The sequence below is a fragment of the Mauremys reevesii genome, linkage group 1, assembly GCF_016161935.1.
Source record: "Mauremys reevesii isolate NIE-2019 linkage group 1, ASM1616193v1, whole genome shotgun sequence".
In the NCBI taxonomy this organism is placed as follows: domain Eukaryota; kingdom Metazoa; phylum Chordata; order Testudines; family Geoemydidae; genus Mauremys; species Mauremys reevesii.
Genome location: NC_052623.1, coordinates 27,429,698 through 27,444,866, shown reverse-complemented (window position 1 = coordinate 27,444,866; position 15,169 = coordinate 27,429,698). Strand labels below are relative to the sequence as shown.

Below are 15,169 nucleotides of genomic sequence, written 5' to 3'. Positions count from 1 at the left end.
TTTTTAATCTTAATTGGAACATAGACTACTCATTTCAGTTGTCTATTTTCTTTATGCCTTTTCTCAGTGTTTATTTTCCAGCATTTTCATGGATTGCTTTTTTGATAGGCGCCAGCATGAGAAGGGCCCTACCAAATTCACAGCCATGAAAAATGTCACAGACCGTAAAATCTGATCTTGTGTGTATTGCCCTATACTATACAGATTTCACAGGGGAGACCAGTGTTTCTCAAACTGGGGTTCCCAACCCAAAAGAGGATTGCGGGGTGGGGTTTGCAAGGTTATAGTAGGGGGGTCGTGGCATTGCCAGCATTACTTCTGTGCTGCCCTCCGAGCTGGGCGGCTGGAGAGTGGTGGTTGCTGGCCGAGCAGGCAGCAGCGCAGAAGTAAGGGTGGCAATACCATACGATGCCATCCGTACTTCTATGCTGCTGCTGGCAGTGGCACTGCCTTCAGAGCTGGGCTCCCAACCAGCAGATGCCGCTCTCTGGCTGCCAAAATCTGAAGGCAGTGCCGCTGCCAGCAGCAGCGGAGAAGTAAGGGTAGCAATACCATGACCCCACCTACAATAACCTTGCAATGCCCCCACTACCCTCTTTTGGGTCAGGACCCCTACAGTTACAACACTGAAATTTCAGATTTAAATATCTGAAATCATTAAATTTATTATTTTAAAATTCGATGACCATGAAATTGACCAAAATGGACTGTGAATTTGGTAGGGCCCTAATCACGAGTAATAGAACTGGCATAGTAATGGATGATATTGTACCACCTGATAATATAAAATACTTTGCTCAAGTTATTATGTTCTTAGTGTCAAAATACTGTGGTGTCAATATTTTGAGCTGTAGACCATGTCCGGTTACCCTCAGTTGCATTCTGTGGCGCTGTGGTGACAGGATCACACCTTTCTTTTTTATTTTTTTTAGCTGGTGCCTGGTTTTGTCTTGGATTTTTCATATCTATGCCCTCACTGCCCTTTTGCAGGCACCAAGCAGTCTTCTTGATGCTTTGGAACAACATTTAGCCTCTTTAGAAGGAAAGAAAATCAAAGACTCCACAGCTGCAAGCAGGTATATGTGCCTTTGTCCTCTTATACAGTTATGTTAAGAATCAAATGTTAGGTTCCTTACTTTGAAATTGCCATCCTGAAATAGTCTGTATGGGTTGTGTTGAAATGAACATCATGTTGCTGTTGCAGCACTGAAATAGCTGATGCTCTTGACAGCATAGTATTTGTTGGTTAAACAACGTAAAGCTTTCCAGTCTCAGGCCATGTCTACACTACAAAGTTTTGCCAATTCAAGTTACATCACCAGACAGCTGCTACAGTTACTATATTGCTGGTCTGTGTGCATACTGGACTCCCTGTGTCTGCTTCTTTCCTTCTTAACTCCTCAGCTGACCCCTTAACTCCCCTGGCTCATGAAGCCATATACCAGCTACCTTCACAGCAGCAAGGAGAGATTCAACTGCAGACTCAGCAGGTGCACAATAATAGCTGAATATGCTTTTGATGGATTGAAGTGTCATTGGCATTGTTTACTCATTAGACTGGATCTGTGGGGAAAATATCCCCTTGGTTATAGTTGCCTGTTGTGTCCTGCATAATATCTGTGAAGCCCTGGGAGAAAATTTGGCAAAGGGGTGGAGGGTGGAATGGAATGGTTATTTGAACAGCCAGACACAAGGGTTATCTATGAGCTTCATCCTTTTATGCCAGTAGCCTGTTAACTTCTGCAGGCCCCATTGCAGTAATCGCTGAGGGGAAAGCATCCTTCTGTGGAGGAAAAAATAAGGTTGCCATCCCTAGAAAGCATTGAGAGAGGATTGCAGTGTACTTCTGTGGAAGTTTCATCAGCATCTCTCAGGAGGATTCAAGGGTCATGCTTGTGTACATAAACAAACTGCCCTGCCACAACTGTGGCCAGAGCGGTCAGTGTTTGGCATTGAGAGAGAGCTGCTGGAGAGCTTCTAGGGTTGACATAAGTAATGCAGTATCTACATCTGTGCTGCCTCGACCTCTGAACATCAAGCATAGCTTAATGCCGCTCAGGGAGCTGGTGTTACTACTTTCACCAGTGCGAGACAAATTAAGTGTAGACAAATGCACAAGTAGGCTTATGTCGGCCTAACTTTGTATTGTAGACCAGGCCTAAATGTAGTGCAACTAGAGTAGACAGAACTGAGAACAATTCACATAATGGTAGAAGCCTTCATAATGGTAGAACTTTCAAACTTCACCTTGAGACTCTCTGTAACTTTTGGTGCCTTTGCTTGCTGCTTGGAAATCTTTAATTTTCCATACCATTAATTAGATTAAATCAGTGTTGGTATTTCTGTAAAATACTCAACACATATGCATGCTCTTCGTTTCTTCTTTTAATATCTCAAGTTGTCCTTTTGTTTCTCATAAAAATACTGAAATAGAGTCGAAATACATGAGTGTGATCAGGCACTGAATGGCATAAAAGGTGGTGGCGATGAATGGCCCCACTGCTTTTGTAACATTTATTAAAATGCAAAATAGTCTAGGGAATTGGAGGTTCTTTGGGAATGTCCCTGGTGATAAAATGACGGTCAGCTGCTCTTTGTTGTGTTGCTACTAAAATTTAAGAAAAACAAAATAAAAAATTTCACTTCCATGTAACATGTTTATATTGACCTTAAAATATAAGACTGTAACTTTTAAAACTAAATTTTAGTAGGCTAGTGCCAGTTTTCAATGATTTTGTCCTCTTCCTGTACTTGTACTGTCAAAATTACAATAATGTAAAATAAAATCTAACTGCTTACTTTTTTACTGAAGTATTTAAGACTAAAATAACATTTTTTGTTTCTCTCAGGGGTTCTCAAACTTCATTGCACTGCAGCCCCCTTCTGGCAATAAAGATTACTAAACCACCCCAAGACGGGGGACAAAAGCCTGAATCCATCTGATTCCCACTGCCCCAGGTGGGGGAGCCAAAGCCTGAGCCCCACTGCCCTGTGTGGGGTAGGGGTCAAAGCCGAAGCCCAAAGGCTTCAGCCCCAGCCAAGGGGCCTGTAACCTGAGTGCTGCTGCCCAGGGCTGAATCCTTTGGGCTTTGGCCCCTAAAATGGGGTCGCGACCCACTTTGGGGTCCTGACGCATGGTTTGAGAACCGCTGGTTTATCTTAAAAGTAAAACCAGATTTGTCAAACCAAATTTTTTCTAACTGTCGTTTGTTTTTCCATTATGTTTTTAAAATGTGATCACAAATTGGAAAGAGCCACGGGATTGATTAAAGAATTAGAAAACCTGCTTTATAGTGAGACTCAGAGCTCAATCTATTTAGCTTAACAAAATGAAGGTTTACAGGTGACTTGATTATAGCATTTAAGTATCAACATGGATAATGGATATTTAATAATCGGTGTATCATAGAAAGGTGAAACATGGTCCAGTGGCTGGAAGTTGAAGCTAGACAAATTCAGACTGGAAATAAGGTACACACATTTAATGGTGAGAGGAATAGGCTATTGGAACAATTTACCAAGGGACATGGTGGATTATCTATCACTGATCATTTTAAAATCAAGATTGGATGTTTTTCTAAAATACACTCTAGGAATCATTTTGAGGAACTTCTATGGCTTGTGTTAAACAGGAGGTTACCTTAGATGATCACAATAGTCCTTTTTGGCCTTGGAATCTGTGAAAACTCTTTTTTGCCTGGGAATGTAATGCATTGTATCAAGCACATAGTCTTGTAATTGAGCCAGATAAATTAAACAAGCTAACTGTATTTGAAAATAGTAGATAACTTACCAGAACTCTCTATTCCTCCAAAATGTACAGATCTCTCATTTTAAGTTGAATTTTCATAAATTAACAGAGGAACAGAAAAAATCTACAACATGAATTCATATGAAGCAGCTTGGAAGGGGCATATCTAAGGGGAGTGATCAGAGCCAATGTACAAGAGAGTAGATAGCACCATTTCTAAACATTCCTATATTGCAGTATAGGCACTTAAATATTGCAGTGCAATATTTAATGTAATTTCATTTTTTTAAAGTAACACTTTTTATATAATCTCAGATTTGTGTGTCATACAGGCTAAGATTACAAATTCTATAAAGGAACTGAGAGAAAACAAGCAAAGCGTTTTCATATCAGCTGTTCCCATCATGTGACACATATATGAACAACCAGTTTTTCCCCCCTGTCCAATTACCAGGGCTACCACACTTTCCAATGCAGTCTCTTCCCTTGCAAGCACTGGCCTGTCTCTCACTAAAGTGGATGAAAGAGAAAAACAAGCTGCATTAGAGGAAGAGCAAGCTCGTTTAAAAGCTTTAAAGGTAGGTGTTTTCCTGTTTACAGAAAAGTTAAGATCACTTTTGTAATCACAAGTACTGCGTGTATGCATCTCATTGAAGTTTCTTATAATAAGTCATAAAAGTTGTGGAGAGTTTTCCCGTTATCAGTTATTCGGTTTCTAAAACAGACGTGTACCATCTTTTAATCCTGCAAATGTACTGGCTTTTCTTTCTGTATGTAAATAGCCTTTCGTACTTGACTGTCATCTTATTGTATGAAATAAGTAAAGAGAATTCTTTAGAGTTTGGGTTTTTTACTTCAGAAGCCATATAAACAAACCTTGTTTCTGGATTTCTTATGCCAGCTCACTTTCCCAACAGGAACAACGTCTAAAAGAACTTGCAAAGAAACCTCATACCTCTTTAACGACAGCAGCCTCTCCCGTGTCTACTGCAGCGGGAAGCATAATGACCACCCCAGCTATTGATATTTTTTCCACCCCTAGCTCTTCGAACAGGTATGTTTCAGTAGTTATTCTTTAGTTATTAGTTAGCTCCAGCTGAAGTCATCCAGCTGCACTGCCATTGTGTGTTAGAAGAATTTACTGTTACCTAGAATCTATCCATAAGTGGTTTTTGATAGATATTTCAATGAGAACATCCCATTCATATAAGCATGACATGTCGAAATAATTTTTCCTTCTCCCTGTTCAGATTAATTTGATAACAAGCTGTTTAATGACCCTTGTGATTCTTCTTGTTAATCTAAATGCCTGTTATGCTCAGCACATGTACTCCCTGTCCTCAAGGACCTTACTAAATAGATTGGCAAAGGTCAGATATAAATTCTCACAGATAGGCCCAGAGGATGGTGCTTAATTAATCTCTCGTCTGTGTTTTTTAAATGGGTTATTGATGTGGGGGACCATTAGTGGGTGTTTCAGAAGAGAATCTGAGGGCAGGAGTTTGAATGAAGAGGAAGCGAGTGCCACTAAGGTAAAGGAGCTATGCCAGTTCTGTCACAGAGAATGAATTACTGCTTGTCCTGGTCTCCCATACCAATGGTTCCTGCTGTTCAGTTCTGGGCTTAGTTTATACAAATACTATCAGGCCTGGTTGACACTACAAAGTTAGATGGACATAAGGCAGCTTATGTCAACCTAATTATATCAGTGTACAAACTACAGCCTTCCTCCTGCTGATGTACCGTATTTTCCAGCGTATAAGATGACTTTTTATACTAAAAAACAACCCCCAAAAATCGGGGGTCATCTTATATGCCGGGTATAAACAGCGAGCAGCTCAGAGCCCTCTGACTCCCGGCCGCGGCTGGGATTTAAAAGGCTCTGTGCTCCCCGCCACAGCGGGCAGCCCAGAGCCCTCTGATTCCCGGCCGCGGCTGGGATTTAAAAGGCTCTGGGCTCCCCCCCTCGGAAGGGGGGGTACTCTTATACGGCGAGTATAGGCCAAAACCTATGTTTTAACTGTAAAATTAGGGGGTCGTCTTATACGCCCAGTCGCCTTATACGCCGGAAAATACAGTAAGTGCCCTATTACAGTGACATAACAGCTCCACTTCCACAAGAGGTGTAGAGCTTAGGGTGACACAGTGTTCGTATAGACACTGCTGGTTACTTACTTTGACTGTCATTCTTGTCAAGAAGGCCGATCACAGTCGGGCTGTCACGCTGGGGCTCCAGCTAGAGCCCAGCTGCACCCACCCTCACCTGGGGCTCCCAGCTGACGTGCTGCCCGGGTTCCCTGCTTGGAGCCAGGCTGCTCCCCAGGATCCCTGCTGGACTACTGCCTGGGCTTCCTGCTCCCAGCCAGGCTGCTGCCCAGGTTCCTGGCGAGGATCTGAGAACCAAGGGTGGGGGGCAGCCGTGCTCCCGCTGGGGAGCTGTGCATGGAGCTGAGAGCCTGGGCTTTTGGATCCGCCCCTGCCTCTTTGAAGAATGTGCATAACCGATAGAAGGAGAGTATTGTGGACATGAATCACCGCAATAATTACTGTGGTGACCTAACATAGGTCGGCTTACGTTTATAGTGTAGGAGACAAGCCCTTAGTCATACAAAATAGTGCCATATTGTGCAGGGACTTGGTCAGGATTTGAACCCAAAGAATGTTTAACCATTGCTGTGGAATTCAGAGGAACGTGCACATTTCCTCTCTTCTCTCTTTGCTGTTCTTCAAAAACTGTTTGCACTCTGGTAGGCTTTATTTCTCACTAGACGACAAATATAGGAAATGATTTATAGGACACCAACTGTTTAACAAGTATCTGAATCAAATAAGACATTCAGAATTACAGAAATGAGCAGTTGGTATTAGTAACCGGAAGTCATGAGGGTAAAAACAGAAGAGTATATGGCATTTGAGTTGCTTCCTTGATAAAGGACAAAGCATTTAAAATGATCAGATATAATTCTATTTGTTGGATATCCAAAAACATTGGTTAATCTCACTGATAGTTATCTGAAACCCAAGCTTTGGCAAAGCTACTTTAGCAGCCAGAAAAGTTACATTATAGATAGACATCATTTGCAGATGAAAAGTTCATAAGTGTTTTAATCTATTCTAGCCTGCTTTCGTTTTTTTCAAAATGTGTTACAAAATACAGTTCTGCTGACCCTCTCTCTCATTGCTGAGATAAAGTATTTCAAGAACATACCTTGAGTAGTAGTCTTATGAGTCAGATTTTATTTTCCTTTTTTTCTTAATGTCTCTCATTTCCTTTTTTTTTGTTTTTTGTTTTTTTTGGTTAAGCGAGAGTAGTAGAATGGATCCCAGCAGAGCCAGTGCCAGTGTACTGATAGGCTGACAAAGGATCTGAAATAATTTTCTACTTAATATCTTCACTTATGGCCAAATGCATGTCTGCCTTCAGATAGGAATGATGCATATCTTTGGGCACTTAGATTTTGGGTTGCTTAGTAGGCAACATAGTTCTAATCCTGCTGATCTACAGGACCCACTAATGCTGCACTTCAGTGTGCATTGAAGAGAACATACTGATGTAACTTAGGGTATCCCATTAAAGTTGGGCAATAACTATAAAATGAGCCAGTTCATAGGAAGTCGGATTAATTCAAAAAACAAGCATCTTATCGGAAAACTAAGTTGTGTTTATCTGGACATTTATATCACTTAAGTATACTTTTATTGTTCTATACAAGGTGTAATACAGGTTGCAGTGCTTCCAGATCCAGATGAACAGCATCTAGAAATGCTGTATTCTTTTTTGAGTATATGTCCCTGCTGTGGATGCTCCACCATAAGATGCTCATGTGCCTGTGAGCTCTTGATCAGAAATTGCAAAGCGGTATCATGCTCCCATACAAGGGCCTGGAGAGAGGTGTGGACCTGCCACCACTTAGTTCCTTCTCACCCACCTGCAGCTTGAAACGTAGCATTCAGTGTCTGCTGTTTTCACAGTTTCCTGCCTTTCACTTACTGTGCATGTCGTCTTATTCCCTTCTTTCTTGTTTTAGTTATTTAGTTCATTTGTTGTTCTCTGGTATTTCAGCACAGTTGTGCTTTAAAAAGGAGGTTCCCACCTCATTTATTTTGCTGAACCTTTGCTTTAGTACTCTGATGTTCAGGGCTATGCTGTGAAGACACGAGGGTTCAAGCCCTGTTAGAGTTGTCTCAGGTCTTCTCCCCATAGCAATAGGCATTCCAGCTGTGTCTGGTGTCTTGGAGACACCCATGTGCTGCCAAAGTGCAAGGTCTGTACAGAATTCAAAGGCAGGTCTTGAAAGGATAGATGTGCTAGGTTGAAGCTCCTCCCGATGTAGTGCTCCCTAGCTCCATTGTGGGGTCTGCTTCCCCTTCTCCCCCATACATCAGCTTCAACATGTCAGGCCACTCCAGTTACTGTAACAGCCCCAACAACAGTTCCATGGATAAAGACTTGGAAGAGAGACTTCTTCCTCTTTTCTGTCAGGCAATCAAAGAAAAGGGGTTGGTTGCCCCATAAATCTGGTTCCCAAGAGATCTTGCTGAAATTGATACCAAGGCATCAGTACTGCCTAAGTAGCTAGGATCAGATATCTACCAGGCAGCACGAAGTACCTACCTCAATACCTCCTGACACATCTAGGCACCAAGATGCACACAGCATTTCAACAGGAGCCCTGATGTCATCCTCATCTCAGAGCCATAAAGAGCACTCAGACTGGTGTCACTGTATATGGTACCCGAGAGGCCATCTCCTGATTGGTACTGATCCCTGTTCCAGGCCCCAGTACCAGCTGTATCAGGCTACCATAGTCCTCCAGCATTCTAGATTTCTTTCCCCAGGAGACTGTATTATATCAGAGGAACTGGAGTCTCCTCTCTTAAGCTCCACAAGACCCCCACCCCTCCCCAGTACTGCTTTGACATCTGCAGCCTGAACCCGTCTTCATCTGACTAGGATCAGAACCCCTACTCTTGATACTAACACCAATGCTAGAAGCCCCCTCTTCAGCCCGGAGGAGGATATTGTTTCTGACTCTGAAGTATCAGTACAGGGCTCTTTGATACTGTACCAGCATACTCCTCTAAGCTCTTATACTGAAGAGGACTTTTCAAAGCCCGCTAGACGTTCTAGACCTAGCAGTTGTAAATAAACTTGGACATTTTCCCTGCTCAGTGGGCTTACTGGAACTCCTGCGGACACTTTCACGAGTAGTTTTAAAGGGTACCAGCCAAAAAGAAAACTCAACACCTGCTACTACCACATCACTGTCTGACAGACTATCCTCCAGCACAATCTGCTCCCTTGGTACTGAGAGATGCAAGATGAACGGACGTCACAGATTGAGGAAACCTCACCCCCATCAGCCAAGTTCTCTTCCTCCATGGTGGTAATACCACTACTTTTCTTTTATGCTGGTGACTTTAGGGCCTTCCAGGGCCTAATGAAACACAAGGCGGAATCCCTCCAGATCCTGTTAGAAGAGGTCAGGATTCTCAACACTCCCTGGTGGATATTTTAAATATCACCCCCCTCTCCTCTCAAGGAAAGATGGCTCTACCAGTCAGTAAGGTTATACATGTATTGCCTACATGTACTTTATGGAAAACACTTGCAGTCTATCTAGCAGGTCTCCAGAATATGATTGCAGACTCCCTGAGCAGGAACTTCCATTAGGACCACGAAAGGGAACTCAGCAACTGTCTTCCACAGCATCCACCAAAGCTGGGGTCTCCTAGAAGAAGGCCTGTTTGCTACCCCAGTCAACACAAAATGTCACCTTTTCTGCTCCAAAGGAGGATACTGCTGGGATATGCCCTGAGAACCCTGTGGCCCCATACCCTGTGATATGCTTACTTGCAATAGGAAGGAGTGAGGATTATCCTCATAGCACAGTCCTGGCCAAGACAATTGTGGTACTCGAACCTCCTTCACCTCTCTTCAGTGCCTCTCCACCTTCCCCTCAGGAGGGATCTACTGTCATAGAACTTGAATCCCTCCCTCCTCCTCCCCCGTCCCTGAATCTGTGAGCATGGGCCGTAGATGTTTCTCAGGCATGGAGTAAACCTGTTCTATCTAGCAGGAAACCAGGAAACCTACTACTCGAAAAACTTACCTTCAGAGTTTGAAACATTTCCATTCCTGGTGCTCTCTTTACTCTTCTCAAGCATCAGACACTCCACTCCCCAAGATCCTAGACTGCCTGTTGGATTTGAAGAGACAAGGTCTATCAGTTAGCTCAGTCAAAGTACATTTGGCCGCTATCATAGCCTTCCACTCAGTTCCTCCCATGACCGGATTCCTTAAGGGCTCTCGCCACTTATTTCCTCTTGTTTGGAACCCGGCCCCCCAATGGCATCTAAATTTGGTTCTTGATGCCCTGTGGAAACCCTCCTTCAAACCGATGGCTACCTGCTCTCTCCTCCTCTTCCTCCTCTCCCTCAGACTTCATTCCTTATAACCGTCTCTTAGACTAGATGAATGGGAGAAATCAGTGCTCTCATGACAGAATCACCATTCACTACCTTCTGCAGACGTAAAGTTACCCTACATCTCCATCCTGGTTTTCTCTCTAAGGTCTCTTTGGAATACCATATTAATCAGGAAACCCATCTACCAGTATTCTATCCAATGCTTCATGCCTCCAGGGATGAAACTAGCCTATATACACTAACTAGATGTTAGGAGGACATCATGTCTTCCACCTTTACAGATCTAAGACTTTCAGCAGCTCTCCCAGACTCTATCTTTTGCGGAGAGGATGAAGGGACAACCAATTTTCACACACAGACTGCGTAAAGTGAGTCTCAAGTTGCATCTTAACATGCTATGAGACCGCTGGAATACAACTCTGAGTGACAGCACACTTCACTAACATTTAGTCCATGTCTATAGCCCTTTCAAAATGCTCTCTGTAGCAGATGTGTGCAGGTCTGCAACTTGGTCCTCCATCCTTGTGTTTCCCAAGCATTACGCTGTCTTACCTGCTTCTAGAACTGAAACAGTTGATGGTGCAGTCTTCTGAACTGTTTTGCGCCTGCCTCCTTAGCACCCACCTCCACGTTAAGTCACTATTGGGGAGTCTCCTACAGTGGAGCGCCCACAGAGACATAAATTCAAGGGAGAAGTTACTTACTGTACAGTGACTTGAGTTCTTTGAGCTATTTTGTTCCTATGGACTCCACCTCTTGCCCTCCTTCCCCTCTGCTGCAGAGTCTCTGGCTTTGGGCTTGAGAAAGAACTGAGTGGTGGCGGGTCCACACTTCCCTATTTGACTTCATATGGGAGCACGAGGAACGCTCTGCATAGGCCCATGGGCGCTGCTTTGCAATCTCCAGTTGAGAGCACACTGGTGCGCATGCATCCTACGATGGAACACCCAGAGGGACAAAGCATCTCAAAATGCAAATTATGTGCAGGTAAAGAATCTCTTCTTCCAACTCATCACATACTTAATGCATATTACTTTATCTGAAATCCAGGCAAAAGAGCATAGAAAAGAATTAATTTCTATGGTTTACTAGATGTTATGCATTGTCTATATTTGTCACTTTTCTCCCATAATTTATAGATAGAAATAATAGAATCCTCTTCTCTCTCTCACTTCAAAAAATTACCCCAATTAGAATTCTGTGAGTAGAATTTCGATTAGAGCAGAAGCTTCCCTGAATTTCAATTAGGGACCCCTGCTATCCTAATCTACTAACTCTGAGAAGTCATCAGATACTACAGTGAGGGGCACCAGTAGAGAAGTTAGATTAACCTTTTCACTTAGACAGTATTGCCAACATAACTTGGATTTAAGTGATTTTGTGCACTGGGTTTAAAAGTATTTATTATTCTGTCTCCTATATTGCTGGTGATTAAAGGAGACTTTAACTCTTGATGTACTGTATATAAAAATATGATTAGGACCTTGATGGACACACTACTCCAGAGTTTTGAAGAAATGTATTATAATTGTAAAATCTTATGAACTTGAGGGCTCATTAAAATGTTTTTTCCTCTCCATTGTTTGAAAGATACTTGACATCTTAAATACAATTGCTGTAATGACTTGTGTGCCCTTCTCCCCATTTCCATGTGTTAACCAAGGAAATATTTCCTCTTCCCCTCAATGAGTTTTGGGGCTTGACGCTTCTTGGGGTTTGAATCTGTTTCCAATGGAGAGGTAAATAAATTTACCCTTTTTGATGCATCAGCATTACTGATGACAGTACAGCTCTGGCCAATGTTTAAAAAACTTCAAAAGCTTTAAAAAAGTTTATCAGCATTATAGTCATTGAGCCAAATTCTCAACTGTACTCAATAAATGATGGTGTACAGAGGAGTGGTCATAGAGGAGCCATTTGTAGTTCCAGTTTGGGACAATTTCTGTGTCAAAGTTGGATTTCCTGGCACGGTTTAGAGCTGCCACTTGCTACCAGTAGCCCCTGTGAGGTCACTTTGTGAACTGGGCATCATTGAAGTGCAGGCATGCTCTGGCCACACTTGGCTATCAGGGTCTGAGGAGAGTGTGAGAAATCGGTAGGATGGCAGAGAATTGAGCTTGCTATGTTTACAATCCAAAGATATTCCCCATCAAATTAAAAACAGACTGCTATAGTTGTGTCCCCTTACTGTTCATAATAGTTGAAAATGCTATCTTGTATTGAAAACTATTTGATACAGTTCAAACAGTTGTCCTAATTTGTCTCTGTAGCACATCAAAGCTGCCAAATGATCTACTTGATTTGCAGCCAACCTTTCATCCATCTGTACATCCTATATCCACTGGGCCACAAGTAGGAGGTACATGGGGAGGTAAGAACTCTAAATTGGATCATGCTTCTAATTGCTGTATAGCCACTCTCCCATCAGTGGTATTCTCCATAGTGTAGACTATCCTTGCTAAAATAGGGAAACTCTCTGAAATCGTAAATGAATTCAGCAAGGACAAATGTAAGCGCTATATGAGAGGGAAGGCTCAGACAGACACAGGTGCAAACTAGAGCAGGGGTTCTCATAGTTCATTGCGCCACAATCCCCTTCTTACAACGTCTTCTGGTCTCCTGGAGAGGGGACCAAAGCCTGAGCCACGCAGCTCTGGGTGGGTGGGCCAAAGGAGAAACCCAGGGGCTTCAGCCCCAGGCAGGAGGTCTGTAACCTCAGCCCTGCCACCCAGGGCTGAAGCCCTAAGCCCTGGGCAGTGAGGCTCGGGCTTCTGCTTCGGCCCCAGCAAGTCTAACGCCAGCCCTGGTGGCGCCATCAAAATTCGCGACTCAGTTTGTGAATCGTTGAACTAGAGGGATGCAGATCATACTGAATGGTTTGGGGGTTCTATAAAGCGCTTTAGGATGAAAGGAGCTATTGGTAAAATAATTTAGTATGACAGATTGTATGAGTCAGTACAGTAATACTTTGTTCAGTGCATCCAGCAATCCAGAGATTGCAAAACTACTTCATCCACAGCTGGGAGGAATCTTCCAACTAGTTGTCAACCACTTTCTTGGTGTCAGACATCCCAATATGAGAGACATTTGGTTTTGAGTATAGAATTTTAACATGGATGAATTTGAAATAGTGCAGAAAAGAGCAATACAATTATTTAAAATATTTTAAACTAAGATCTGTGAGAAAAGCTTGAGTTGGGCATCTTCTCTAGAGAGAGAAGGCTGAAAGTAGACAGGGTGGCCTATAACAACATAAAACTAGGATGCAGATTAGGCAGGGAATACAAACCACAAAGAGACAGGTTTAAGAGTGCAGCAGAGAATTTTGGTTGAATATTAGCAAAATGTGTAACTGAATCATAGAAGATTAGGGTTGGAAGAGACCTCAGGAGGTCATCTAATCCAACCCCCAGCTCAAAGCAGGACCCACCTCAACTAAATCATCCCAGCCAGGGCTTTGTCAAACTGGACCTTAAAAACCTCTAAGGATGGAGATTCCACCACCTTCCTAGGTAACCCATTCCAGTGCTTCACCACACTCCTAGAATAGTTAGGAAATGGAAAAAAATGCATGGGACTCTGTTGAACCACTTTGACTGAAGCTAATGAAGATAAGAATTGACTGCTCTCTCTCAGGTTTGGTTTAAGAATAGTAAAATTATCCTGTCACGTTGCATGGGGTGGTCTAGATGATCCATTAGACCAGGGGTCGGCAACCTTTCAGAAGTGGTGTGCCAAGTCTTCATTTATTCACTCAGATTTAAGGTTTTGCGTGCCAGTAATACATTTTAAGGTTTTAGAAGGTGTCTTTCTATGTCTATAATATATAACTAAACTATTGTACGTAAAGAAAAGAAGGTTTTTAAAATGTTTAAGAAGTTTCATTTAAAATTAAATAAAAATGCAGACCCCTCCCCCGACTGGTGGCCAGGACCCAGACAGTGTGAGTGCCACTGAAAATCAACTTGCGTGCTGTCTTCGGCACGCATGCCATAGGTTGCCTACCCCTGCATTAGACAGAGGTCTTTTCTGATGCAGATTATGTTGTAAACCTGTGTATGTCAAATTTGGCTTTTCTTATGGGTAGCCAACAACATTCCACAAGGCAATTCAACAGATTAAACCATTTTCCTTCAAGAGTATTCAGACCTCGGATGTTTAGCAACCTGGTATTAGCATATTTAAATATTTCTTGGCTTGCCCCAGCCTTTCATGTTTCTTTGCCTATTACTTAAGAGTGTTCTAGGATTTTGCAGATAATGGTGAAAAATGTAATTGATATATAAGATCACTGTTGTAATTGTGGGTATCAGTAGAGCACTAGAAACTTCAAGGAAGGGGTGTATTTTTTTATCTCTGTACATAAAGATGTTGGATTTAGTAAAATGGTGAGCTAACTGAGGTCACATTTCAATTCCAGATTTTGTAGACATAAAATGATCTGATAAATACATACGTTACCTTTCCAAATGAGCCCTGAGTGCTAAACTCCCATTTGGATTTGAGAAAAGAACTTGGTTTCAAACCAGGCATTAGAATACTTTACTTAAATACTTTTGGATTGATGAAAATATAGGCATTGGAACAGTGTTGTTTCCTGGTTTTTCTTTAACAGGATGAAATCACTCAACATCTTATCTCATTCTTCATTTTGTGAGCTTCGACCTGCTTCAACTAATTTTTCTACCAGCAAGAGTAAATTTTCATAAGACACATTGTGTGTATGTTACCTGCTATTCCCTGTGGGCATGTATGTGGGCACATTCTGTATAACCTTGACAATTAACATTTGCATGTAGGAAAGCTTTGCACACAATTCCAGGTAATGCATGGTAGTTCTGCTACTGAAAAGATGTTGTGCCTTATTTAAGTTTTAAGATTTCAGGCTTTCATAAGGACTTCTAAAAGTTTTGCTTCATTCTCCAGTGCTTCACCAGATGTGGTGGTGGTTTCAAAAATAGGATAATTAATCTGTATTTCCTTTAATAC

General features: G+C 42.3%; 1 protein-coding gene across 9 annotated transcripts in view; it reads left to right on the top strand.

Moving 5' to 3' along the window:
• The window catches only part of PICALM (phosphatidylinositol binding clathrin assembly protein), a 128,459-nt gene that overhangs the window by 60,115 nt on the left and 53,175 nt on the right, over positions 1 to 15,169 (top strand). For 8 of the 9 annotated variants that reach the window (XM_039511712.1, XM_039511694.1, XM_039511686.1 and 5 more), the window contains exons 9-12: positions 991 to 1,076; positions 4,206 to 4,329; positions 4,669 to 4,805; positions 12,451 to 12,551. In XM_039511712.1, the coding sequence (XP_039367646.1) occupies positions 991 to 1,076; positions 4,206 to 4,329; positions 4,669 to 4,805; positions 12,451 to 12,551 (448 nt within the window). Of the gene's footprint in view, positions 1 to 990; positions 1,077 to 3,409; positions 3,472 to 4,205; positions 4,331 to 4,668; positions 4,806 to 12,450; positions 12,552 to 15,169 lie in introns of those variants that run through there. The other variant, XM_039511703.1, reaches the window with a different exon arrangement.